The 26,871-nt window shown below is 48.4% G+C and overlaps 1 protein-coding gene across 4 annotated transcripts in view; it reads right to left on the bottom strand.

Annotated features, from left to right (window-relative positions):
• EIF3A (eukaryotic translation initiation factor 3 subunit A) overlaps positions 1-26,871 on the bottom strand; it is a 1,009,075-nt gene that overhangs the window by 59,583 nt on the left and 922,621 nt on the right. For all 4 annotated transcript variants that reach the window (XM_078643910.1, XM_078643908.1, XM_078643907.1 and 1 more), the window contains one exon: positions 1,824-1,963. In XM_078643910.1, coding sequence (XP_078500036.1) covers positions 1,824-1,963 — 140 coding nt within the window. The remainder of the gene's footprint in view (positions 1-1,823; positions 1,964-26,871) is intronic.

Below are 26,871 nucleotides of genomic sequence, written 5' to 3' on the forward strand. Positions count from 1 at the left end.
GTCAGTTGGTGTCATCCTCTTGTTAGCAGATACACAGCAGGTCTTCTTTCTTCATGTTCTTTTTTCAAATTGGGATCTGAGGAAGGAAGGTTCAGGGTGGCCCTAAATAATAAATTCAGGGGCGTTACAGGTAGGGCAAGGGCAGGGACCAATGGGTCCCTGTCCTGGGGTGAGTACAGCCCCCATCCTGCTCCTCTCCTGTGGGAGGGGGGCAGGGGCCTATCTCTGGTTGGGCAGAGCTCCCCATCCTTAAGATGGCAGGAGCCCGGAGTTATGCTTCACCTCGCCTCTCCCACTTAAGGGGTGGGGTTGGCAGAGGCTGGCATACCCCCTTTCCTCACTTAGGGTTTCCCGCCTGTATTCCCGCCAAAGTGGGGGTAAGAACCAGTGGGGGCCAGTTGCTGAATACAGCAAGTGGCCTGGAGAAGCTCACAAAGGCGGCATGCCTTTGAAGCTTCCCCTGCCCATCCTGAGGGAGGATGCTTGGCACCTCGTCCCAGGATGTGCATTATTTCAGGGCCCCGAGAGCGGCAGGCTTTCGACCCAGGGGTCCAGAAACATGTCTGGTGGTGGCAGCCACGCAGTCAGGACACTGGGAGTTCGTTAGGTTTCAGGGGCCATCTCCAAGATGCCCTCTGTCGTGCATTTGGCATTAAATGCCACACTGGCATCAGTGCGGGTTTAATGTGCTGAGAAGTTTGATATCAAACTTCTCAGTCTCCAGTGTAGCCATCATGGTGCTGTGGAGTTCGTAATGACAACCGCCCAGCGCCATATACTCTTAATGGCATCACTGCACTTACAGTGCCCAGGAATGGCCCTGGGTACTCTAGGGGCACAGGGCTCATGCACCTGACCCTCACCACTGGCATAGTGCACCCAGCTAGAGGGATGACTGATGTATGCCAAGGCAGTGTGTTTGTGGGCATGGCACACAGGGATGTGTGCCATGTCGACTCTTTGTTTAGTTCTGCAGCAAGACACTCAGCCTGCAAAGGCAGAGTGGGTGTCAGGTTACAGTGCCCCTAAGGGTGGCACAATAAGTGCTGCAGCCCTTAGGGGTCTTCTCTGGTCACAGTGCCCTGGGTACCTAGGGTACCATTTACCAGGGGGTGACCTGTGGCCAGCTATGCCAATTGGGTTAGTTTTGGGGGAAAAACACAGGTCCCACTGGGAACCTGATTGGCAGGCACCCAGGGCACATCAAGTCAAAAGTGCATCAGTAGTCTAGCATAAGGTGGGGGGGAGAGGGAGCTGTTATTGCAACAGGAACCCAGCGTCTCCCACACTAGAGGCTACCATATTTTGCAATAAATTCTAAAACGTAAAATGCACCCAAAGTGTGATCCTTTAAAGTGTACTTGAAAATCTAGCCCAGACTACATGCTCAAATGTATATGAAAGATTTTAGATGTTCGCACACATTAAACTGTACCCCACAATTAAGAATATCAACTAATAAATGAATGGCTAACATGCATTTTGCAAGGTGTCACCTGAAGTGCATATCAATGCGTAAATAGGAATTCCGACTATGCTTTATTTTGGATAGCAATACTGTTTATCTAAACCAAAGTCATGGCTACTGCATCACATCTTTACTTTATTGGCATAGATATTGGGCATCCCACAGAATTGCATGGAGTATGCATTACCTTTAACCCCTATTTCAAACTCCGGTCTCCTGGAACTTTAGTACAAATATGTTAAGCTTGTGGCGAGTACAACCTCCAAACAAGAGCTTACATAAAATCTATAATGGATTCATTTATCCAAGTGCTTGATGATTACTAGCTTTGATTGAAGGCTTAGAGTTATCCTACCTTCCTCAGGATCCTTTCTAACAGGCGGCAGACGTCGCTCAAGATCTTCTTTGCGATCCTTTAAGTCATCACGACGAGGTGCCTCTCGCCAAGCAGATGGTGTGTCTTCAGCTCCTCCACGCCTCCAAACAGTATCCTCTCTATTAAAACAAATATATTGCACTGGTTAAAGATTCGTTTTTCATTATTAAGTGCCCATTTAACTTTCCATGCCCATAGCAGAATAAAGAACAAGTTACTTACCTTCAGTAATGCTCTTTCTGATGAATACTCTAACTGGACCCGGAGATTGTTTCTTAGCAATTCCCTTACACCCCAAGAGGTGGTGTTGTGTGGCTCATATTAAACTGCTAGCTTCCGCTCCTCGTATTGAGAGGGAGAACAGGATCCGAGCTGCACTTATTAACTCCCGCTCTATGGTGAAACATGCTCCGGACATCCATGAGCTTCTTTCCGATGGAAATTTAGATGTCCTATTTATAACTGAAACCTGGCTGAACGATCACTGTGCTCCTGTGGTCAAGTTGGTCATTTCTGCTGGCTTCAAAATCGTGAGAGCAGACCGCAGAACTGGGAAGGGGGTGGGACAGCGGTGGTGTTCAGGGACATTTAGGCTTTCGAGCCATCTACGGGGCTAGTGGATGGGGAAGCCCTTGACTTCTCTATCGTTATGTCCCCTTATTACACACTGGGTGGCACTCTAGTTTACCCCCACCTGGTCCTTCTGGACCTTTCCTGAAATCCCTGGACGAGGTTATTGTTCCCCGCGCCCTCCGCTTCCCATGTTTCCTTCTCCTGGGCGACTTTAATATCCATTTAGATTGCCCGGAGGCCCCAGATTCAAGAGAACTTGTGGATCTGTTTGATCTGGCTCAGCTGACCCAGTGGATTAAGTCTCTCTCCCACAAGGGTGGCCATACGCTTGATTTAGTGTGTTCCAACTTTGCCCTGTCTGCCAAGGACCCCCTTCCGGTCACCTGGTCCGATCATTATCTGATCCGGTTCTCCTGGACCATAGGGAAATCTACGGGCCCATTCGGTACGGTCCAAAGTAAGCCGGTTCGGAAGATTGACATTCCAGCCTTTTCTACGGCCCTCTTACTCTCGCGCCCGCTGGCAGCCTCGGGTCTTGAAGGAGCGGTTGAGAGTTTTACCTCCTGGATCAGCCAAGGGGCTAACTCTGCATTCAAACTCCGATCAAACAAACGACCGAGACAATCTCCATCTAAACCCTGGAAATCGGGTTCTCAAATTGGGTGGTAAAAAACTTGACCTTCGCTGGCGTCGGGAGTATTGCCCCCCTGGCCAAAACTGCTCTCCGTAAAGCCCAGAGCAACTACTATGCAGCCATTAGGGAGGCGAAGAGTAGATTTTACGTGGAGCGGATTGCCAAGGCTAACAACAATAGTAAGGAGATTTTCTCCATTGTTAGAAGCTTTCTAACTCCTTGCGCCGAACAATTAGTCCTTCCAGCTTCATCACAATAGTGTGAGGAGCCGTCATCCTTTTTTAATTGAAAAAATACAGACTATCCAACACAACCTGGGGACGGGTCTCTGGGAGCCAAGGGATTCTTCCTCTCTGCTCCCCTCAGTCTCCACCCCTTCAGTACCTCCTCTTACGAAGTTTTTGCCCATAGCTGTATCTGATACACTTGCCATTCTTGGATCTCTCAAGTCGGGTTCCCCAACTGATCCTTGCCCAGCTAGAGTCTTGGCTGGGGTGGCTGAGGTGGTCTTTCCAGAGGTTACTACGATTATTAATCATTCTCTACAGACTGCCACTGTACCCCTGATTTGGAAACAGGCTAAGCTTATGCCACTCTTAAAAAAAACTTCCTTGGATCCGCTTAAACCCACCAGTTATCGCCCCATCTCTCTCCTCCCGGCATTGTTCAAGGTTTGCGAAAAGGTTGTCTTTCGACAGCTTGAGGCATATGTGGAAGCATCCGGTGCTCTACACCCGGCACAATCTGGCTTTAGGGCATCATATAGCACTGAGACTGCACTGGTGGAAATGGCTGAGGCGATAACGGAATGTCTGGACGCGGGCAGCAGAGCAGCTTTGGTGCTACTCGATCTCTCTGCCGCCTTCGATACGGTGCCCCACCAATCACTTCTTACACGGCTCCCAGACATTGGCATCGTGGGCTCGGCCTTGGACTGGCTGAAATCTTTTCTGGAAGAACGTACCCAGCAGGTCTGGATGCCACCTTTTTCATCAGTTGCCAGGAAAGTATCTATGGGAGTCCCACAGGGCTCCACCTTAAGCCCTCTGCTCTTTAATATTTATCGGACTCCAATTATCTATCTGGCGGAGGAGCTGGGAGCAAAAATAATAGCCTATGCCGATGATACCCAGCTGCATTTCACCTGGAAAGACTCTGACCTGTCGACCGAAGGGGCCCAGAAATGTCTTTCGTCGGTGTTTCAGTGGCTTGCATTCGCTCAACTGAAGTGCAATGAGGACAAGTCGGAGGTCCTCTTGTATGGTCAGTTCCCCCCTGCATTTAGAGATCTTTTTGGCCTCCTGACTTTCCCCAACCAAACTCTGTAGGCACCTGTGAGAAGTTGGCCTGATGTGCAGTGTTCACTATTCTAGTGATCACTATATATCAGTCCAAACAACCCTTATTGATGATTGGTTGTAAGTCAACCTTATAGACCAGCTATCCTAGTAGCATGGATACGAGCAGTCTAAGGCTAAGACTCTAGAGGGCGTGTTAAGCCAGCTGTTTTACCATCACATTACCCCTTGAACACCCAGTGAAAGGACACCACACAAGTGTTATGAAAATAAACAGTGTATTTATTAGAATCACAACAACCCTGTACTCTTTATGAGGACAGGGTGCTAGGCACACAACAAAACTCTTACGAAAATACTTAAGTTAGCACGTTATACACAAATGCCCGAGGGGCACGAAAAACCATATACTTAAAAAGTGGAATGCGAAATTACTAGCAGGTAAGTACAGTACTAATAGGCTTTGGAATCGCTAGGACTTAACTAGGGAATCGTTAGATTACTTCTAGGAGACCTAGGGGACTCGGGTGCAGAGTGTGCACTCTCACGCGGGATGCGGGACAAAGTCTATGGAGGCTAGTAAAGGCAAAGTTAGTGTTCACGGGCGAACCCGACCTGGTAGGAAGAAAACGACAGTGGATCCTGACCCTAGGATAGTGAGGCTATGCTGGGACACCGAAGTGCCGAAGTTACCTAGCCCAGGGGCTGCAGCTGCATAGGTCTGAAAAGACGTCGGGGATCTCGTTGCCGGACCAGGAGCCTGGAAGAAGGAAGTTGCTGGCAGGCGACCAGTGGAGGAAAGTTCGATGGATCCAAGCCTGGATCAAGGAAGAAGAAAACCTGAAAGCAGAGGGGACCAAGTTCTTGAATCACTAGCCAGTGATTAAGTGGGCACCAGGATGGCACCGGGCGAAGTCACCGCAGTCAGGTGAGTGGGCGCTGCTGGGCTCTGCAGTCTCTCGGACCAGGAGGCGTTGTCGGCGACCAGGATGGAGGTGCGAGCTGTCCCACGAAGGTTCTTGCTGTCGACGTCGCTGGACCCAGGATTGGGCAACAAGTCTTGGCAAATGCAAGGCCCACGCGGTGGACCTAAAATGGCGTCTTGGGTGGACCAGGAGGGTCCAGGGTACTTCTCCGATGGAGGGAAGCAAGGGCCAGTCTGGAGCAACCAGACCAGCAGCAGAAATGTCGTCGGGCGTCGTCGGGAAGGCCACAAGCCAGCGGGCTAGTAGCCAAACAACGCGGTGAGCAGCCAAAAGCAGAAGGGCCCCACGCAGATCGTGGAGATGCTGGGGGGCTGCACTTCGGTGCTGGAGCTGCTCAGGGTCGGGGCTTCTCGGACCCCAAAGCACTCACCAGGAATTCACTCGGCGGGCTTGCTGGAAAGAAGTCGTGCAGTCTTGCAGATGGCCGGTCCCTTGAGGTCTCGTCGCACCCACGGTTCTCAGCTGGGCTGTAGAGGTGGGTAAAGGTCAGAGGTGCCAGGGACGCCGGTTCTCGTCGAGCTGGGCAGTCGGATTCCGGAGGAAGGACTTGCAGCAGTCCGCAGTGTTCTTAGATGGTGCCTGCGGATGCAGGGTGACTACTCCTTAGTCACAAGGGAGAAATCTTAGGAAGAAGTCTTGAGTTCCTTTCGCAGAAAGTAGTTTCAGGATTCAAAGATGATCTGCTTTGGAAGGGGGCCAGTCTCTACCTTTATCTGGGAAAAGGGGGCTGGCACGCGACTAGGTCCTGCCCTATGGGTGGGACCAGGAGGGGGGTGGTTACACCCACTTCCTTGGCGGGCTTTCCCCAGGCCAGGGGCTGGAGTGCCCCTGGAACTGGTTTCAGCCGGCCTATGCACAGTGAGCACCGGGGTGCCACTTGCAGTCACCTTCCTCTAAAGCCCTGCCTACCTACAATACACAAAACCCTGTCTGGGACAGTGCTGGCACCGCCCCTGGCAGGAAACCCTTTGTCCTTATCTCCTGCTCTGGGAGGACTCCCAGCAGCAGGAGGGCAGACTTGTGTCTCGGTGGCAGCATCCATTTTGAGGATGCTAAGGCTCTGTCTGACTTTAACCGGGGTTAGGGGTTACATACATGTCGTGTCCCTCTAGAAGGGTGGAATGCTAACCCCGTCGCCAGAATTGGCGAGGGGTTAGTATTCCAATTCGTATGACACCTTACTCGACATGTTTTGATAAAGCGATACCAGAGTTGGCACATAACCGCGAGGATTATAATGCACTTAAGAGTATATGGTATGCGATATCATGGAAACGGCTAAGGGATGGATCCCGAAAGCCGCAGACAGGCTCAGCTCATGCCAGAGCACCATCTCACACGATTCCAAGCACTCTGCCTTCAGGATTGTTAAGGCCTGCCATAGGAGTGACTGATAGGAGATCTGTGTGTCCATTTTAGGGTTAGATATAGGTATACTATATCTAAAGCAAAGGGTGAGTACACCACCTTGCCCCAGCTGTTGTGCAGCCAGTTGTGTCAGTTTTAGTTAGTCAATCCAGGGGTGGCACAATACATGCTTCAGCCCCTGGGAGACTTCTGGGTGCACCTCAGCCCTGGGTACAGGGACTTGGAGAGGGCCCAGTGCCAATTCAGTACCTGAGTACAATTTGGATAGAGAGAACAGCTAGGCTGTGGGTCTGATTAGCAGGCCCACAGCCAGGGAAAGTCGTAAACCAGTGCAGCAAAAAGCAAAAATCTGGGTGATCATAGGATTGCAGACCCTACTCTCCTACATGACCCCCCCCCAAACTTTGGGACAATAAACTAACCTTGACCAGGTGAGTCTTCTTGCTCTAAGTGGAAATATCTGGAGAGCCCATCAGCATTGCTGTGATCAGTACCAGGTCTATGCTCCACTGTAAAATCCATCCCCTGTAGGGAAATGGACCACCTAAGCAGTTTGAGGTTTTCACCCTTCATCTGATTTAGCCACAAGAGGGGCTTATGGTCTGTCTGAATGGTGAAGTGAGTGCCAAACAAGTAGGCCCTCAGCTTCTTCAGGGCCCAGACCACAGCAAAGGCCTCCCTCTCAATAGCTGACCAATTTTTCTCTCTGGGTGTCAACCTCCTACTAATGAAAGCAATAGGCTGATCATTACCATCAAAATTCAGTTGAGACAGAACAGCTCCCACACCCAACTCAGAAGCATCTGTTTGGACAATGAATGGCTTGGAGTAATCTGGACTCTTGAGGATAGGTGCTGTGCACATGGCCTGCTTTAGGTCATTGAATGCTTTCTGACAGCTTGCTGTCCACTGAACTTTCTTTGGCATCTTCTTGCTTGTCAGGTCATTAAGGGGGGTCACTATGGACCCATAATTTCTGACAAACTTCCTATAGTACCCAGTCAGGCCCAAGAAAGCTCGAACCTGAGTCTGGGTGATTGGAGGAGTCCAGTCCTTGATGGCCTGTATCTTACTCTCCAGTGGCTGAACCTGGCCTCCACCTACAAGGTGGCCCAGGTATACAACCTGTGTCTGCCCTATCTGGCACTTTGTGGCCTTGATAGTGAGGCCAGCCTTTTGCAGAGCCTCTAACACTTTCCTCAGGTGGACCAGGTGATCCTCCCAGGTGGAGCTAAAGACAGCAATATCGTCCAGATATGCTGCACAGAAGTCATCCAGCCCAGTGAGGACTTGATTCACCAACCTTTGGAAGGTGGCAGGTGCATTTTTCAGTCCAAAGGGCATTACCACAAATTGATAATGCCCTCCAGGGGTATGCTGTCTTGGGTTTGGCTTCCTCAGCTAACCTGATTTGCCAATACCCAGCTGTCAAATCAAATGTGCTTAAGAAGTTGGCAGAAGCCAATCTATCTATAAGCTCATCTGCTCTTGGTATTGGGTGGGCATCAGTCTTAGTGACTGCTTTGAGGCCTCTGTAGTCTACGCAAAACCTCATCTCTCTCTTACCACCCTGGGTGTGAGGCTTTGGCACTAGAACTACTGGGCTAGCCCAAGGGCTATCTGAGGGCTCAATGACTCCCAGTTCCAACATTTTCTGCACTTCAGTTTTGATGCAGTCCCTAACATGATCAGGCTGTCTGTAGATTTTACTCTTGACAGGCAGACTGTCTCCAGTGTCAACATCATGGGTACACCAATCAGTTTGGCTGGGTGTCAGAGAGAACATATGTCTGAAGGATTGCAGAACTTGCCTGCAATCCTGTTGCTGATGTTCAGTGAGGCTGCCACAAAAGACAACACCATCAACTGACCCATCATCAGGATTCTGAGTGAGCAGGTCTGGGAGAGGGTCACTCTCTTCCTCCTGTCCCTCATCTGTGGCCATGAGCAAGCTCATGTCCTTCCTGTCAACATATGCCTTGAGCCTGTTAACATGGAGCACTCAGAGGGCTCCTGGGAGTTCCAAGGTCCACCAAGTAGGTAACCTCTCCCTTTTGCTCAATGATGGTGTGGGGCCCAGACCATTTGTCTTTCAGAGCTGCTGGGGCTGCTGGGGCCACTGGCTCCAGCACCCACACCTTCTGTCCTGGCTGGTATACAGTCAGTACAGCCTTTTGGTCATGCCAAGCTTTTTGAAGTTCTTGGCTGGCCTCCAGGTTTTTAGATGCCTTCTCCATATACTCAGCCATCCTGGAGCGGAGACCAAGTACATAGTCCACTATGTTGGTTGCAGGCTTTTTGAGAGGTCTCTCCCATCCTTCCTTCACCATACACAGGGGTCCTCTTACAGGATGCCCATACAGAAGCTCAAAAGGGCTGTAGCCAACCCCCTTCTGTGGGACCTCTCTGTAAGCAAACAAGAGGCAGGGGATCAGGACATCCCATCTTCTCCTAAGAGGTTCAGGTAGTCCATGAATCATCCCTTTGAGGGTCCTGTTGAATCTCTCAACAAGCCCATTGCATTGTGGATGATAGGGTGTGGTGAACTTGTAGTTCACACCACACTCTTTCCACATGGCAGTCAGATATCCTGACATGAAGTTTGTACCTCTGTCAGAGACGACCTCCTTTGGAAAACCCACTCTGGAGAACACTCCAACTAGGGCTCTTGCCACTACAGGGGCTGTAGTGGTCCTAAGGGGAATAGCTTCAGGATACCTGGTGGCATGGTCCACCACCACCAGTATAAACTTGTGTCCTGATGCTGTCTGGGGTTCCATTGGACCAACAATGTCAATCCCCACTCTTTCAAAGGGAACTCCCACCACAGGTAGTGGTATGAGGGGGGCCTTTGTTGTGCCACCTGACTTACCACTGGCTTGGCAAGTGACACATGAGCGACAAAACTCCTTGGTATTCTCATTCATATGGGGCCAGTGAAAGTGTGAGACAAGCCTGTCCCAAGTCTTTGTCTGACCTAAGTGACCTGCAAGGGGAATCTCATGGGCCAAGGTGAGAAGGAAACCTCTCAGAGACAAGGGGATGACCAGCCTCCTGGTTGCACCAGGCTTGGGGTCTCTTGACTCAGAGTACAGGAGTCCATCTTCCCAGTATACCCTGTGGGCACCTGTGGCATTCCCTGCAGCCTCAGCAGCAGCCTGCTGTCTGAGGGGTTCAAGGGAAGGGCAGCTCAACTGTTCCTTCCCCAGGTCTGCTCTGGAGGGTCCCCCTGAGCCCAGAAACTCAACTTGATCAAGTTCAAGCTCTTTAGGCTCAGTTTCCCTCAGCTCTTCCAGATCAGCCTCCTCAGAGACTTGATCCTCAACCTGGGGCAAGGGGGAAGGCAAAGCCTTACCCTTACTGCTCTTCTTCTTGGGAGGTGTCTGGTCCATCTTTTCAGGATCCAGCACCTGTTCAGTGGGGCATTTTCTGGCCTGTGACCTAGTCACAGCAAGCACATGTGCTGGCAAGCCTAACATTTCCATGTGAGTCCTCTGCTCCACTTCTGACCACTGTGATGACTCCAAATCATTGCCCAACAAACAATCAACTGGGAGGTCTGAACTGACTACAACTTTCTTTTGTCCCTTCACTCCACCCCAGGAGAAAGCCACAATTGCCACACTACGGCTAGTAGTGACATTGCTGGCATTGGTCACCAGGAAATCAGTACCTGGCATGATCTGTCCAGGGTCCACAAAGTTAGGTGTCACCATGGTGACACTGGCACAAGTGTCCCTATAGGCCTGAGCCATTTTGCCATTAATCAAAGGTGTCTGCCTGTATTTGCCCAAAGTATTGGGACTTATCTCAGGGGACATATCCATATCCCCTGTACAGACAAGGACAGCCTGAGTGAGTGTGCCAACTAAGTTGTCAGACCCCTCAGTACCCAAGGTTAACCCAACTAATGCCTTGGGAGGTACACTACCACTACTGACTGTACTAGGGGGTGCAGTTGCTTTAGGAGCTGTAGTGGCAGGAGTTTGTCCTCCTCTTTTGGTGCACTCACTAAACCAGTGAGATTTACTTTTGCAGTACTGGCACCACCTTTTTGACTGGCCTTCTTGAGTCTTCTTCTTCTGGGAAGCCTGACCCCCACCCTCTTTGGTTTGTTGGGGACCTGGTGAAGACTTCTGGTCATTTTGCTCATTCTTAACATTACCCTTCTGGTCTGCTTTCTTCTGACCACCCTGGTTCTGGTTCTGCTTGATCCTTGTCCTGACCCATTTGTCTGCCTTCTTTCCCAATTCTTGGGGAGAGGTCAGATCTGAATCCACAAGGTGCTGGTGCAGCAACTGGTTCTGACAATTGTTTAAAATTTGTTCTCTCATCATTAGATTATACAATCCTGTGTAATCTGTAACCTTGCTACCCAGCAACCAGCCCTCCAAAGCCTTAGTGGCACAATCCACAAAGTCAGACCAGTCCTGAGACTGAGTTTTCTGGGTGTCTCTGAACAGCAACCTGTACTGCTCAGTGGTTAAACCAAACCCATCAACCAGTGTATTCTTCAGGACCTGGTAATTGTTAGCATCCTCCACTCTTGTAGTGAGGAGCTTATCTCTACCTTTACCATCAAAGGAGAGCCACAGTATAGCTGCCCACTGACTCTGGGGAATGCACTGCACAGTGCAGGCCCTCTCCAGAGCAGCCATCCATTTCTGGATATCATCCCCTTGCTTAAAGGGGGGCACTATTTTTGTCAGGTGTTTAGTATCTAAACCCTTCTCTCTATCTCTTGGGAGATTGCTGCCACCAGTGGGAGCTAGCCCACTCATCTGCTGCTCTCTAGCAAAGGCAAGCTTCTCTTTGGCCAGGGCAAGTTCTTCCCTTTCAATCCTCAGTTCAGCTTGTCTCATTCTAGCTTCATGCTCTTTTCTCTGAGGGGAAGTAAATCTCCTCTGTGGAGGATTCCTTCTCCCCTGAGAAGAGGCATTAGAGTGCAGAGATCCATTGGAGTCCCTAGAAAGAGATCTATTTCTCCTAACTCCAAGGTTAGGCCCACTTCGGGTTAGTACTGGGGGTCCCCCAGATCCTAGCCCAAGTAAGTCTAAGTTGGCCCTGGTTAGCCTTCTGACTACCTCAAGACCTTTGTCTACCTCATCCCCAGAGAGTTCCTCTTGATCCTCCTCCTCAACTGCAGTAGCAATGTTGGGGAGATCTGGATCCCCAGAGGTTCCCTCTAAGGCTGGCATGTTCTCATGTAACTGAGAAAGCTTTCTGGCATCATATGTCTCTAAGAGACCTATCAGAAAGGGAATGGTGGGGTTAGACCCCTGCTTCAGTTTTCTGGAGACACAGATCTGTCTCATCTCCTGGAAACTGAGAGCTGCATATCTTGAAGTGACCTGTGGAGGGTCAACACTGACCAGGGGAGTCTCAGTAGAATCTCCCTGGGTAGACATGCTTTTCTAGTGAGGTGTAAGTGGTGCACTTACCTACACTATATGTTTGCCTACTGATCCCTTGCTAGAGTTGTAGTTTAGGGTGTGCTAAGCCCTAGGAGCTACAACAGCTGGTTCAGTAGAACTCAGAGTATTCTAAGCTAAGTTATATGTACCTTTAGTACTTATGTGATCTTTCACAAGATATTCTTAGGGCATGTGTGGTAAAACGACAGCAAGCTCAAATCCCACCGCTGCCACCAATGTGAGAAGTTGGCCTGATGTGCAGTGTTCACTATTCTAGTGATCACTATATATCAGTCCAAACAACCCTTATTGATGATTGGTTGTAAGTCAACCTTATAGACCAGCTATCCTAGTAGCATGGATACGAGCAGTCTAAGGCTAAGACTCTAGAGGGCGTGTTAAGCCAGCTGTTTTACCATCACATTACCCCTTGAACACCCAGTGAAAGGACACCACACAAGTGTTATGAAAATAAACAGTGTATTTATTAGAATCACAACAACCCTGTACTCTTTATGAGGACAGGGTGCTAGGCACACAACAAAACTCTTACGAAAATACTTAAGTTAGCACGTTATACACAAATGCCCGAGGGGCACGAAAAACCATATACTTAAAAAGTGGAATGCGAAATTACTAGCAGGTAAGTACAGTACTAATAGGCTTTGGAATCGCTAGGACTTAACTAGGGAATCGTTAGATTACTTCTAGGAGACCTAGGGGACTCGGGTGCAGAGTGTGCACTCTCACGCGGGATGCGGGACAAAGTCTATGGAGGCTAGTAAAGGCAAAGTTAGTGTTCACGGGCGAACCCGACCTGGTAGGAAGAAAACGACAGTGGATCCTGACCCTAGGATAGTGAGGCTATGCTGGGACACCGAAGTGCCGAAGTTACCTAGCCCAGGGGCTGCAGCTGCATAGGTCTGAAAAGACGTCGGGGATCTCGTTGCCGGACCAGGAGCCTGGAAGAAGGAAGTTGCTGGCAGGCGACCAGTGGAGGAAAGTTCGATGGATCCAAGCCTGGATCAAGGAAGAAGAAAACCTGAAAGCAGAGGGGACCAAGTTCTTGAATCACTGGCCAGTGATTAAGTGGGCACCAGGATGGCACCGGGCGAAGTCACCGCAGTCAGGTGAGTGGGCGCTGCTGGGCTCTGCAGTCTCTCGGACCAGGAGGCGTTGTCGGCGACCAGGATGGAGGTGCGAGCTGTCCCACGAAGGTTCTTGCTGTCGACGTCGCTGGACCCAGGATTGGGCAACAAGTCTTGGCAAATGCAAGGCCCACGCGGTGGACCTAAAATGGCGTCTTGGGTGGACCAGGAGGGTCCAGGGTACTTCTCCGATGGAGGGAAGCAAGGGCCAGTCTGGAGCAACCAGACCAGCAGCAGAAATGTCGTCGGGCGTCGTCGGGAAGGCCACAAGCCAGCGGGCTAGTAGCCAAACAACGCGGTGAGCAGCCAAAAGCAGAAGGGCCCCACGCAGATCGTGGAGATGCTGGGGGGCTGCACTTCGGTGCTGGAGCTGCTCAGGGTCGGGGCTTCTCGGACCCCAAAGCACTCACCAGGAATTCACTCGGCGGGCTTGCTGGAAAGAAGTCGTGCAGTCTTGCAGATGGCCGGTCCCTTGAGGTCTCGTCGCACCCACGGTTCTCAGCTGGGCTGTAGAGGTGGGTAGAGGTCAGAGGTGCCAGGGACGCTGGTTCTCGTCGAGCTGGGCAGTCGGATTCCGGAGGAAGGACTTGCAGCAGTCCGCAGTGTTCTTAGATGGTGCCTGCGGATGCAGGGTGACTACTCCTTAGTCACAAGGGAGAAATCTTAGGAAGAAGTCTTGAGTTCCTTTCGCAGAAAGTAGTTTCAGGATTCAAAGATGATCTGCTTTGGAAGGGGGCCAGTCTCTACCTTTATCTGGGAAAAGGGGGCTGGCACGCGACTAGGTCCTGCCCTATGGGTGGGACCAGGAGGGGGGTGGTTACACCCACTTCCTTGGCGGGCTTTCCCCAGGCCAGGGGCTGGAGTGCCCCTGGAACTGGTTTCAGCCGGCCTATGCACAGTGAGCACCGGGGTGCCACTTGCAGTCACCTTCCTCTAAAGCCCTGCCTACCTACAATACACAAAACCCTGTCTGGGACGGTGCTGGCACCGCCCCTGGCAGGAAACCCTTTGTCCTTATCTCCTGCTCTGGGAGGACTCCCAGCAGCAGGAGGGCAGACTTGTGTCTCGGTGGCAGCATCCATTTTGTGGATGCTAAGGCTCTGTCTGACTTTAACCGGGGTTAGGGGTTACATACATGTCGTGTCCCTCTAGAAGGGTGGAATGCTAACCCCGTCGCCAGAATTGGCGAGGGGTTAGTATTCCAATTCGTATGACACCTTACTCGACATGTTTTGATAAAGCGATACCAGAGTTGGCACATAACCGCGAGGATTATAATGCACTTAAGAGTATATGGTATGCGATATCATGGAAACGGCTAAGGGATGGATCCCGAAAGCCGCAGACAGGCTCAGCTCATGCCAGAGCACCATCTCACACGATTCCAAGCACTCTGCCTTCAGGATTATTAAGGCCTGCCATAGGAGTGACTGATAGGAGATCTGTGTGTCCATTTTAGGGTTAGATATAGGTATACTATATCTAAAGCAAAGGGTGAGTACACCACCTTGCCCCAGCTGTCGTGCAGCCAGTTGTGTCAGTTTTAGTTAGTCAATCCAGGGGTGGCACAATACATGCTTCAGCCCCTGGGAGACTTCTGGGTGCACCTCAGCCCTGGGTACAGGGACTTGGAGAGGGCCCAGTGCCAATTCAGTACCTGAGTACAATTTGGATAGAGAGAACAGCTAGGCTGTGGGTCTGATTAGCAGGCCCACAGCCAGGGAAAGTCGTAAACCAGTGCAGCAAAAAGCAAAAATCTGGGTGATCATAGGATTGCAGACCCTACTCTCCTACAGCACCCCAGTCAAGAATTTGGGGATATGGTTTGAAGAAGACCTTAGTTTCTCGACGCAAATTAAGAAACTTACCGGAGTGTGCTTTGGCACTCTTAAATCTCTAAGACGATTCTTCCCTCTGCTTCCCAGGCCAGCTAAGGAAACGGTCGCTCGAGCTCTTATCCTCTCTCGCATTGACTACGCCAACGCTCTGTACATTGGTATCCCAGGCCATCAGGTTAAAAAACTGCACACCATACAGAATGCAGCGGCTAGACTTCTGTTTAACATCTCCAGAAGATCAAGCGTAAGACAGCACCTCCACGATCTACACTGGCTCCCTGTGGCATACAGAGTGCAATTTAAAGCTCTCACTCTGGCCCACAGAGCCCTGCACGGCCTTGGTCCAATGTACCTGATGAAGCTTTTTGCGTTCTATGCTCCGAGCAGGGCGTTGCGCTCAGCCTCCTAACGCTGGTTGGTGACTCCCAGATTCCGTAGGATGGGGCTTGGCGGCCAGTCCCTTTCTGTGAAAACAGCTAAAGCGTGGAATTCTCTTCCCTCGGATTTACGCGACATCCATGACTCTTGAAGTCTGTTCCTTTCTGACATTTGTTGGAACCATCTCATGGTAAGCCTCGCAATGAATCAGATTCCACACTGTGCAGAGCTCTAATTGGAACCTTTTTAGATGTAGAAAAAAGTTTATTCTGCACAGCAGGAAGGTGGGAGGATTGGTGATGGATAGGTTACTTCCCATGTAAGCATCTGTTCTTGGCTTGTGGGGCAGAGGATTCACATGCTCTACATACTCCTGCCATCTAGTGTTAGACTTGGAGGTAGCAACATGTTTTTGTTCACAGAAGTCTATTCAAGTCACAAGATATCCTATGACTCCTCCCACACACGTGGGCACTGACTCCATTGATAGATTGTTTACCATATATACCAGATTAAAGTAGGTAATGAATGATTAGTAGCAAGAATATGAGCATGCAAATGGTGTATTAAGTAATACGAAATGGTTTCCTACCTCTAATAGTTTTGCAAGGAGCGAATAGTTTCTGGCAACTATCGAACATGACAACCCTGAGTCCTCAGGGAAGAAAACAAGTTACTTACCTGTAACTACGGTTATCCAGTATTGGTATCTTTCATAGATTCACATGCCTGAATGATTCCCCGTCACCGAGGCGGGAGTCCCACAGTAATTGTATATAGAAAAGCAGTGCCTTTGAATAATCTGTAGTAGGCTGACAAGACTATAGGCCCCAAAAGGCCCAAAACGTAGCAGCCTATCTACCTCATTATATGAAAAGAACTGAAAAAGGAGTTCCAATCAATCAGCTGTCAGCACCCTCTAGAACCTTCCCAGCAGAGGCAGTTCTCCTCAGATTTTCCCAGCACAAGTGAGAAGTATTTATCCCTAATAAAGACCTGTTCTGCCGGGGAGGAGGGTGGGTGCATGTGAATCTATGAAAGATACCAATACTGGATAACCGTAGTTACAGTTAAGTAACTTGTTTTCTTATCCAGTATGGAGGTATATTTCATAGATTCACAAGCCTGAATCAGAATAGCAAGCAGTAAACCCATATCGGTCATTTGGGGGAAGGTGGGAGACAAAGCGTAATTCTATATATCCCCACTCATCCGGAAGGTTATGGAGTACTATAAATGTAAATAAAAAAATGCAGAAAACCTTCTAAAAAGAAAAAAATTATATTCAGATAACATATTTCATATTTAAACAGCATTTGACAAGCAAAACATTACAGTGTATTATGCATACTCTTATGTTATGAATAGAATATGAGAGACATTTTAAAAGTCTAACCTTAATGAAGAAGATGCTGCAGCACCGCTTGTCCCACTGCTGTATCATCTTGTGATGCCGATTGCAAGCAGTAATGCTTTGTAAAGGTATGGACACTCTTCCATGTCGCAGCTCGGCAAATGTCCGCCAGTGTGACTCCGGCAAATAATGCTGTAGACGCCGACATCATTCTGGTGGAATGTGCTTTTACCTTTCTGGTTAAAGGCTTGTTCGCTTTTTCATGACAGAATTGTATTACTGAAGATAACCACCTGGCTATCGTTGCTTTCGTTACAGCTTGTCCCAGCGCAACTGGACCATAAGCAACAAATAACTGGTTAGATTTCCTTATGTCTTTAGTTTTCTGAAGATAGAACTTTAGACAACGTTTCACATCCAGAGAGTGTAGGGCCTTTTCTGCCGGCATGACAAGATCCGGGAAAAAATTCTTTAACTTAACCGGCTGGTTTAAATGGAATTGAGATGGTACTTTGGGAATTAATTTTGGATTTGTTCTCAGGGTGACAATCCTTTGAGAAATGAAGGAAAGGTTCTGAAATGGTGAAAGCCTGAATCTCACTCACCCCCCGGGCTGTAGTGAGAGTCAGTAAAATAGCCACTTTCCAGGTTAAAATTTTTAATTCAGCTCTATGAACTGGTTCGAAAGGCCTCCTCATTAACTGTGACAAGACAATATTGAGATCCCATTCAGGAGGTGGTAGTCGAAATGGAGGAAGGCTCGAAACAGTCCTTTCAGAAATTGCTTTATTAATGAGGGAGAACATAGTGAAGGCTTGTTCGAGCTTCTTCGATAATAGAAGAGAACACTAGACCCGCCTTGGCTAGTGAAAGCAAGTAAGGTAGGATAGCTTCAGGTGGAGCTTGAAGAGGATGGATATTTGCTTCGCACCAACAACAGAAGCGTTTCCATTTGAACCGGTACGTTCTGAACACGGGCTTGAGACAGAATTGCTCTACAGTCTGCAGAAATCTGGAGATCTTTAAATTCTAGGAAGTCAGGAGCCAGGTGTACGGGTGCAGCGATTGTGGATCCGGGTGCAGAATCTGATCTCCTTCCCTTGACAACATGGCAAGTGTCGGTTTGAGACGAATTGGAGGCTGTTGAAATAGCAGGAGCAGTTCTTGGAACCAATACTGCCTCGGCCAGCGAGGAGCAATGAGGAGAAGAGTGCAATGCTCCCTCTTCATCTTTTGCAGAATCCCTGGTATCAACGGTATCGGGGGAAAAGCGTATGCAAAGATTCCTGACCATCTCATGGATAGGGCATTCCCTCTTGACCCCCGTTGAGAAAATCTGCTGGCGTAATACAGGCATTTGCTGTTCTGTTGCGTCGCAAACAGATCTAGAGTTGGTGTGCCCCATCTCTGAAAGATCTTGTTCACCTGTTCTTGTTCCAGATCCCATTCGTGGCAACCTGCGAGGGATCTGCTGAAGTTATCGGCTAGAGAGTTTTGAACCCCCCTTTACATGCTCCGCTCTGAGGGTTATGCCGTGCTGCATAACCCACTCCCACATCCCTTGAGCTTCCTGCGACAGAGACCTAGTTCCCCCTTGCTTGTTGATGTAAAACATGCTGGTGGTATTGTCCGTACACACCAGCACTGAGGAATTTGCAATTCTTGGAAGGAACGCTTGCAGAGAAAGGAAAATGGCTCTTAATTCGAGACTGTTGATGTGTTTCTGCCGATATTGATGAGACCATCGGCCTTGAATCTGGAGGTCTTGGAGATGGCCTCCCCATCCTTCCATGGATGCATCCGTGGTCAGAATGAACTCCGGAAGGGTTTGAAGAAACGTGAGACCCGGAGACTGATTGCTTTCCTTGGACCACCATTGAAGACCATGCTTCATTCTGGGTGTCACTTTTATGCGATCGTTGAAAGACCCTCCTATTTGTTGCCATTGTCGGTGCAACTCCTCTTGCAGTGGCCTCATCCTGAGTCTTGCGAAAGGGACTAGACTGATCGCTGAAGAACACATCCCCAGAAGAGACGCATATGTTCGGACAGAAAGTGACTTTTTTGTTCAGATTTGTCTTGACAGTTTTTGAAGTTTGTTCTGCTGTTCCTGAGACAAGAACGCTTTGCACTGTTGGGTGTCCAGTGATGCTCCTAGAAAGGTTAACACTTGTAGGGGTTGCAATTGCGATTTCTTTGCATTGAGGGTGAGGCCTAGATTTGAGAATAGACGAAGGGCGCTTCTGACCGCCTGACTTGTGATCTGTTTCGATGGTCCTTTGAGCAGCCAATCGTCGAGATATGGGAAGACCTGCATCACCTGGGACCTCAACGCTGCCGAAACTGGGGCCAGACATTTCGTGAATATTCTTGGTGCCGAAATCAGCCCAAATGGGAGCACCTTAAATTGAAAGTGGACGCCAGCCACTGTGAACCGCAGGTATTTGCGATGTTTGGGGTGTATAGGAATATGGAAGTAAGCGTCTTCCAAGTCCAGAGAAGCCATAAAATCTCCTTCGTTGAGACAATTGAGCACATCTGCCAATGTCACCATGGGAAAACTCTGTTTCTTCAAGAATTTGTTGAGTTTGCGCAGCTCCAGAATCGGGCGCCACTCTCCCGACTTATCCTTTATAAGGAAGAAGCAAGAATAGAACCCTTTTCCTTTCTGCGAGATTGAAACCTTCTCTATCGCATTCTTCCGAAACATGTTTAAGGCCTCTTTGAGCAGTAAGTGAAGACGAGGGAGAGGGGGGCCCTTGGGCAGGGTCGTAGGTGGCTTCTTTACGAACTCCAGAGTGTGTCGAGGACCCACTGGTCCGATGTGATATTCCGCCATTGTTGGTAAAAGGCGGAGATCTTCCCACCCGCAGGGAGGGAAGGATTGTGGACTGGTGTCCGGCATAGCTCATTGACGTTTTTTTGAACCTCGTCCTTGATTATTTGATCCTTGTCTTCCTCCCCGACGAGAGAAATTGCTGGAGGAAGATTGCCTGTATGAAGTTCGGTAATACGGTTGCTTATACTGGGACTGGTATTGTCTAATCTGTTGATTGTGGTAATTTCCCCTGGAAGAAAATCCACGTCCTCTTGCTCCTCTAAAAGAACCTCTTTTATATTGCAGGGCACCAAGCGATTTTGCGGCGTCTGTATCCGTCTTGATGGCTAGTAAGGCGTCATCTATGTGCTTACCGAAGAGCGATTCCCCGTCTTAAGCCATATTGAGGATTTTTGTTTGCACTTCAGGTCTGAAGGAGGTTGCGCTGAGCCAGCCCTGTCGTCTGAGCACCGCAGCACCCGCTAACTGACGAAAGTTAGTGTTTGCAATGTCTAGGGCGCAATCTATTATTTCTGAAGCCGCCCTCTCTCCTTCAAACACTATTCTACGTACTTCCTGCTGACGATCTTCCGGTACCAATTCTATGAATTCGGACAGTTCTGACCACATCTGTCGGTCATAGCGGGCAAGAGAATTCGCTGCCTTGATGGAGGATGCAGCATTGATGGAGAACTTCTTGCCTATTAGATCTAATCTCCTGCCCGCTTTGTCCGGTGGAGTTGAGATTGGAGTGGATGGATTTTTGGATATTTGATGAGCAGCTTGGGATATCACAGAGTCCGGACATGGGTGGCTCACCAAACAAGATGGAGTGTCTGGCGGAGCTCTATACTTTTTCTCAATACGAGGAAGGACTGCCGGGATAGAAGCGGGTGTCTTCATAATTTTAAGACCTTCCGTCCAAATAAATTCTATAATGGGTAAGGCCCTGGTGATCTTCCTGTACCCCTCTTTAAAGTCGTGCAAAAAGCATTCCGCTCAATAGTAACTGGTAGATCAAATCTTGTAGCAGCCCTTTGCATGATATTGTGAAAGCCGCCAATGTCCTCCGGCGGAGAATCAGAGGGTTGTGGCAAAGGAGGCGAAGGCATGGGTATAACAGTCATCCCACGGACCCGCAGGTGTGTTGTCATGAGGAAACTCGCCTTCTTCTCTTCCATCCTCCTCCGAAGAGGAAGTATCTCGATCCTCTTGCGGAGTGGGTTCTGCAGTGTGTCTTGGCGACACTGGAGGCTGCGGTGGTGGAGGCGTAGGTACGTCCGCTGGTACCGGAGGTACAATTGGCGTGGACGGTGTAGGTGGGAACCTTTGGCGATAGTCTGCCAACATGGCCTGTAAGTCCTGTATCAACGAAGGAGGAAGATGACTTGACTCCTCTGAACATGGAGCTCTGTATGGTTGTCTATAGAAAGGTGCAGACAAATCTTCTTGGTAGTAATGCTCCTGTATATCCTCTTCTTCATTCTCCTCCTGACATTTAATTTGTAATTCGGATGGATGGCGTGCAATCCCAAAGGGACCATCATCATTTCCATCATCCTCCTCAGATTCTTCTTCTTCTTCCACATAGGTTTCTAAAATCTGCGATGGTAGCAGTGGAGAAATATTGGAGTAGTCTTGCCTATGATAGGTTTTTATCTGAAAATTAGTATATGCTATAGGTGAAACATGAGACACCTGAGGCATAGAAGGCCAGGGTCTTGCAGGCGGAGTCTTGGTAATTATTGGACTCTTTGCTGGAATGGCCGTCGACGAGCTCGTCGTCGACTGACTCGTCGTCGACAGTGGTACTGTAGATGGACTTGTCGTCGACGGGGCCGCCGTCGACGGAATCTTCGTCAACGAGGCGGTTGTCTTGCCGTCGAGGCTGTTGTCGATGGGCTCTTCTTAGATGATCCAGTCGTCGACGGGCTCTTAGTCGACGAGATCTTCGTCGTCGACAGGCTCTTCGTCGACGATGATTTTGACGTTGACGGGGCTTTTGCCGACGAGGACTTCGTCGACGATGATTTTGAAGAGATTAAAGAAATATCCTTAGCCCCTGAAGATTTCTTTGAGGAAACCTTGGCTGAAACAATAGGTGGAGTATTAGCAGAGGTAGACACCATAGCCGAAGAGCTTGAGGTGCTAGAAGTCACCGAGACTGTGTGAGAAGACACCAGAGAAACAGTTTTTGTCTGTGCTTTACTCACAGTTTTAGATGAAGATCCTGAAGGCGGAGAAGCTGGAGAATCAAGAGGAGGAGAGGATAACCTCCTTGAGGGTTCTGAAGCTCTATGAGAGGATTTGTGTTGTTTTTTCCTCTCAGGGGAAGAACTATCTCTGGATCTGGCTCTTTTGCTGGATGTAGAAGCTTTGTCCTCATCTGTGGAAGATGATTTGAGCCAAAGAAGAACCCCTGCCTCCCTGTCCCTGATGGTTTGGTAGGGAAGGTGCGGCAAATCCTGCAATCCTTCACAATGTGATTGGGATGCAGGCAGTAGATGCAGTCCTTATGCTGATCATCTACATGGACCCTCTTTTTATCACAGGTCCTGCAGGCCTTGAAAAGAGCTTTCTTCTCAGACATTCTGAAGAAAAAGTTGAACTGAATAGGCACACGACGTGCGGTGAAAATCTGAGGAGAACTGCCTCTGCTGGGAAGGTTCTAGAGGGTGCTGACAGCTGATTGGTTGGAACTCCTTTTTCAGTTCTTTTCATATAATGAGGTAGATAGGCTGCTAAGTTTCGGGCCGTTTGGGGCCTATAGTCTTGTCAGCCTACTACAGATTATTCTAAGGCACTGCTTTTGTATATATAATTACCGTGGGACTCCCGCCTCGGCGACGGGGAATGATTCAGGCATGTGAATCTATGAAAGATACCCCAATACTGGATAAACAGTACTTTTTGCTCACTTGGTCTCAGAGAAATATACAGAATGGTAGGGACGTATTCAATAAGCATTTATTGACGCAGCGTCATTCTAGTATAAACTACGTGTGCTGCAACAACCATTAGACATGAACAGCTGCATACGTCTATAAGCACCAACAGAGTAACGTAAAGGTAGAATTCTAACATGGTACTAAAACAATGAATATATGCAGGCATATAGATAAATGGCAATAATCATGAGTACTCCTAAAATGCAAACCCTAACTAGATGTGCCTAAATGTACCTAGCATGGGTGAAGGTGTATAGTCAAGATTCCCCCAAGGAAAGAACCAACCCCATTACCTGATGGGAAAGAATGAAGGACCCCCATCTTGGTCTCGAAATGGACACCCCGTCAGGGGATGTTAGACCACTGCGTGCTGGAGTGTCTTCGGCGTAGCGTGTCAGCATGGAAGCTTTTCTTCTCTTGTTTGCCCAGCGGAGATGTGAGACTTGAATACCCAAAAGGTACCCTCAGGGGTTCTGCCTAAATGTGTCATGGTACTGTGGGCTTGTCGGCCAAGGATGACAGTGGCTTTAGTACAGAGTTATTATGCAGAAGATGGTAATCCTGCTGTGATACTAAGAATCCTCATGCATAATAAATGAGGCTAGTATTCGAAGAAAACCACATTTATTGGCACCTAACTAGGTAAAAGGTCCGCACCAGAGCCGTTATGTAGAGCAAAGTAGGACAAATATAGGTAAACGGTCGTGCAACTACCTAGGCCTATTTTGGGTTCACAACACCCACTCCTCATCTGACTGGAAGTCAAAATTAACAAGTGCTAAAATATGCCCATTTAAAATGGGCTTATCAGGGACTGTGCTCAAATGGTTCACTTCCTTCCTTCACAACCGGTCTCAGAAGTTCAAGATCAACAATGTGCTGTCCTCACCTGTGCCAGTAGATTTAGGCATCTCACAAGGATCTTCCCTCTCACCCACGCTGTTCAACCTCATCATGGAACCACTTGCTTCCTTGCTCCAAGCTTCCAATGTACACTGCCATATGTATGCCGATGACACTCAACTTTACCTAAAGGTACAATCCCCGGAAGATAACTACACACTCAGAAACACCCAATCGTGGTTGGCCGACAATCACCTCAAACTAAATGCGCTGAAAACTGAGTTCCCACTGATATCACCCCCTGCGAAAACTACCACCACCCAAATCTGGCTCAATCGCCTAACAGCATTCAATGTCCAACCCACCATCGTGGACTCTGCGAAATCCTTAGGCATCACACTTGACGCAAAGCTCAATATGCAACAGCACATTAGCAAAGCAACGAAAGGAGCCAACTTTCAAATCAACACTATGAGGAAACTCAAACCCTTCCTCCCAGCCAAGGACTTCCAAACTGCTGTACAAGCCCTAGTCATCCCCCGCATAGACTACGGAATTGTGGCTCTCAGCGGACTCCCTCTAACAACAACCGCACCCCTAAGAGCCTCCTTGAATGCTGCCGCGAGACTCATTACTGGCTCAAGGAAACACTCTCACATAACTCCTGACTTGAAATCCCTGAAATGGCTTCCCTTTGAAGCCAGAATGCAGCTGAAAATTGCCGTTATGACACACGCGGCCATACACCTCAAGGCACCCATCTACCTCACTCAAAAGTTGTCTATATCAGGAGGCTCGAGATCCAATAGAAGTGCAAAAAGTCTGCTCCTGAAACCTCGCAGATTCCGGAAGGAAAAAACTTATAAACGCTCCTTCTCAGGGATGGCACCCAGGATCTGGAATGCACTCCCTCCGGAAACGAGGCTTATCTCCTCCACTGCACTTCAAGAAAGAAGTGAAAGCCATCCTTATGGCCAAGTTCACCTGAACCTTACTGTTGTAGTTCAGAGACTTTGCATCGACTTTGTAACATTGATTATTTGATGGTCCAATAACTTTATACTCATGCATGACTGTGATCTTATTATGCTACTCACCTACTACCCATTACTATACGGTGCACATCTCCCCCTGATCCCCCTACCCCTTGTTCTCTGGATCTCTAAGTAAGTGATATAGATATCCTTTTAGCCTGAGCCCTCCTGATTCCTTCTGCAGCTGGATCAAAGACTCTGCACCATTTTATATTATTGTCTATTTTAAGTGTTTATTGGTACCTGCTGATCTACATTGTAACTGGATCAAAGACTCTGCACCGCCTTATATTGTTATATTTATAACAGCACATGACTGCTATTCTAGCATGCTAGCGTTTACTATACTGTACCCAATTATTATGTTTATTCACCCTCCTGTTTGCCCACTCCTGTTGCCCCCTGTGAAGCGCTCTGATATCTGTAAAGATCTTGTTCGCGCTATATAAAACTTTGAATAAATAAAATCATAAAAGCCCTTGCTAAAATATGAATATAAAAAAATCTAAAAATTTGGTATGTGTTAAAAACTATGTAAAGTTAGAAAAAGGTCCATAAGTCCTCTAAATAGTCAACATACTGTTAGCCTAACTGAGCACGCCAAAAGGCATAGTGCTCAGTGAGAACGAGAACAATAAAAACAAACATATGCTGTTAAATTCCACTTTGAGGAGTTTTGTAAAAAGGCCGAATTGTTCCCATCACTCGGAGAGCCAAATGTTTGTGTGTCCTGTGTGGAAGACGCAACATCACTGCGGCTTGCTTTCACAGAAGAGGGTCCCTGTAACACCTCTTGTATCAGATTAATACAGCAAAGGTGACCTTCTCCAGTTTCCACGGTCATGCTGAGGAAGTACTTGAAGAATGTGAGACTGTAAGAGAGCCGGTGTCCATTTAGACAGGAGCCCCCCCCCTCCCTTGGGGGGGCTCTAAGATTGCCAACATCAACATTGGAATACGCTGGTGACACTGCAATAAGTGAGCCTTTAATGGGTCCAGTAGTACATCCACGTCTAGTGTTGCAACCGTTGGAAGTGTTAGACATATGCTCAACACCCGTTCGTATCCACAGAATAGGCAGCAGAGCACAGGCAGGACGCAGTCAAACCAGACTGATCTGAACGATAGGAACCAATGCTCGCTTAGCTCCCTAAGCAGAGGAGTTCCCAGATGGGATGCCATGCATTCAAGGCATTTTTGCACAAGGAGAACTTTATCCATCTCTTTGGAAACTGGAACGTCCATTGCGTTGCAGGAAAGTTAAAACCAGGATACCCACTACAAGTAGTAGGACCAGCGGAAGCCCTCCAAAATCGCTTCCTAATACGGAGTGTATAAGTGCTGGAATAACTCTGAAGATCGTCTGAAAGGTACTTAATAGTCCAGAACCTATGCTCTTAAATAGGTGTACTATCCCACTCGTATCAGACATGTTAAAGATATGATGTACCATTTCGCCGAAATGGAGCGGGAAGTTTGTTTGTACTAATACCTGTATCTTAGCCGAAGACCTTGCAACCTGGAGATCAAAAGTCTCTCAGGTGAAGTTAAGGCCACATCCTTCTGTAAAAATATGGCTTTCAGTCTGCTCAGTAATCAAAGGGAAACATTCAATGAAGGCCACAGCGTCGCTTCCCTGACTGTGGGTGGGTGGAAACAATACTTGCATACAACAAGTAACCCTGGAACTTACTGTGACAAGATATACAATGCCTGGAAACATCCCACAACAACCTTGATCATTCAGCATCAAATAACTCCAATTCAAGAGCAGTTTGAACACTGGATGAATCATAGCAGCAGGTGATCTTTTAAGTGACATGATAAGTTCGATACTGAAGCATTACAAGCTCAGCCAAGAATAATATCTTGACAAATTAGAGACCCACTTAACGAATTCTCTCAGTCTAAAAACGCTGAAAGACTTAAGTATCCCCATTCCTGCATCTAAACGTGTATGGTAATTCCCAAGATTCATGAATGTATTCCTTACCCAACGCTTCATACCTGCTAACTTGGTGATACTGTAGACAATATTGAAACAGAAATGTCATGACTGGCAGTGGGATATTGCCATGGATAAACCATTCCGTGGCGGGTGACAGCCATGGTGAAAGACAATTAGTCCAATTTTTCATTGTGCAGCATTGTATACTTTGCATCTCTCTGTGAAATTGTTGTCTGTCTTTCTGTTCGATTATATGCAGAAAACAGAATTATGGTTGATATACCGGCAAGGCACGTGACCAGAGTGCAATGAGTGTAGCGTCCAGCTTAATAATAAAATGGACTGCAATTGCCCATGCTGAACAGACAAATCCTGTTCTATTATATCTATTGCAGAAGACACAACGTTGCCTAGTGAATAAATCCTGGATGTCAGTGTAGTCATA

The sequence above is a fragment of the Lissotriton helveticus genome, chromosome 5_1, assembly GCF_964261635.1.
Source record: "Lissotriton helveticus chromosome 5_1, aLisHel1.1, whole genome shotgun sequence".
Classification (NCBI taxonomy): domain Eukaryota; kingdom Metazoa; phylum Chordata; class Amphibia; order Caudata; family Salamandridae; genus Lissotriton; species Lissotriton helveticus.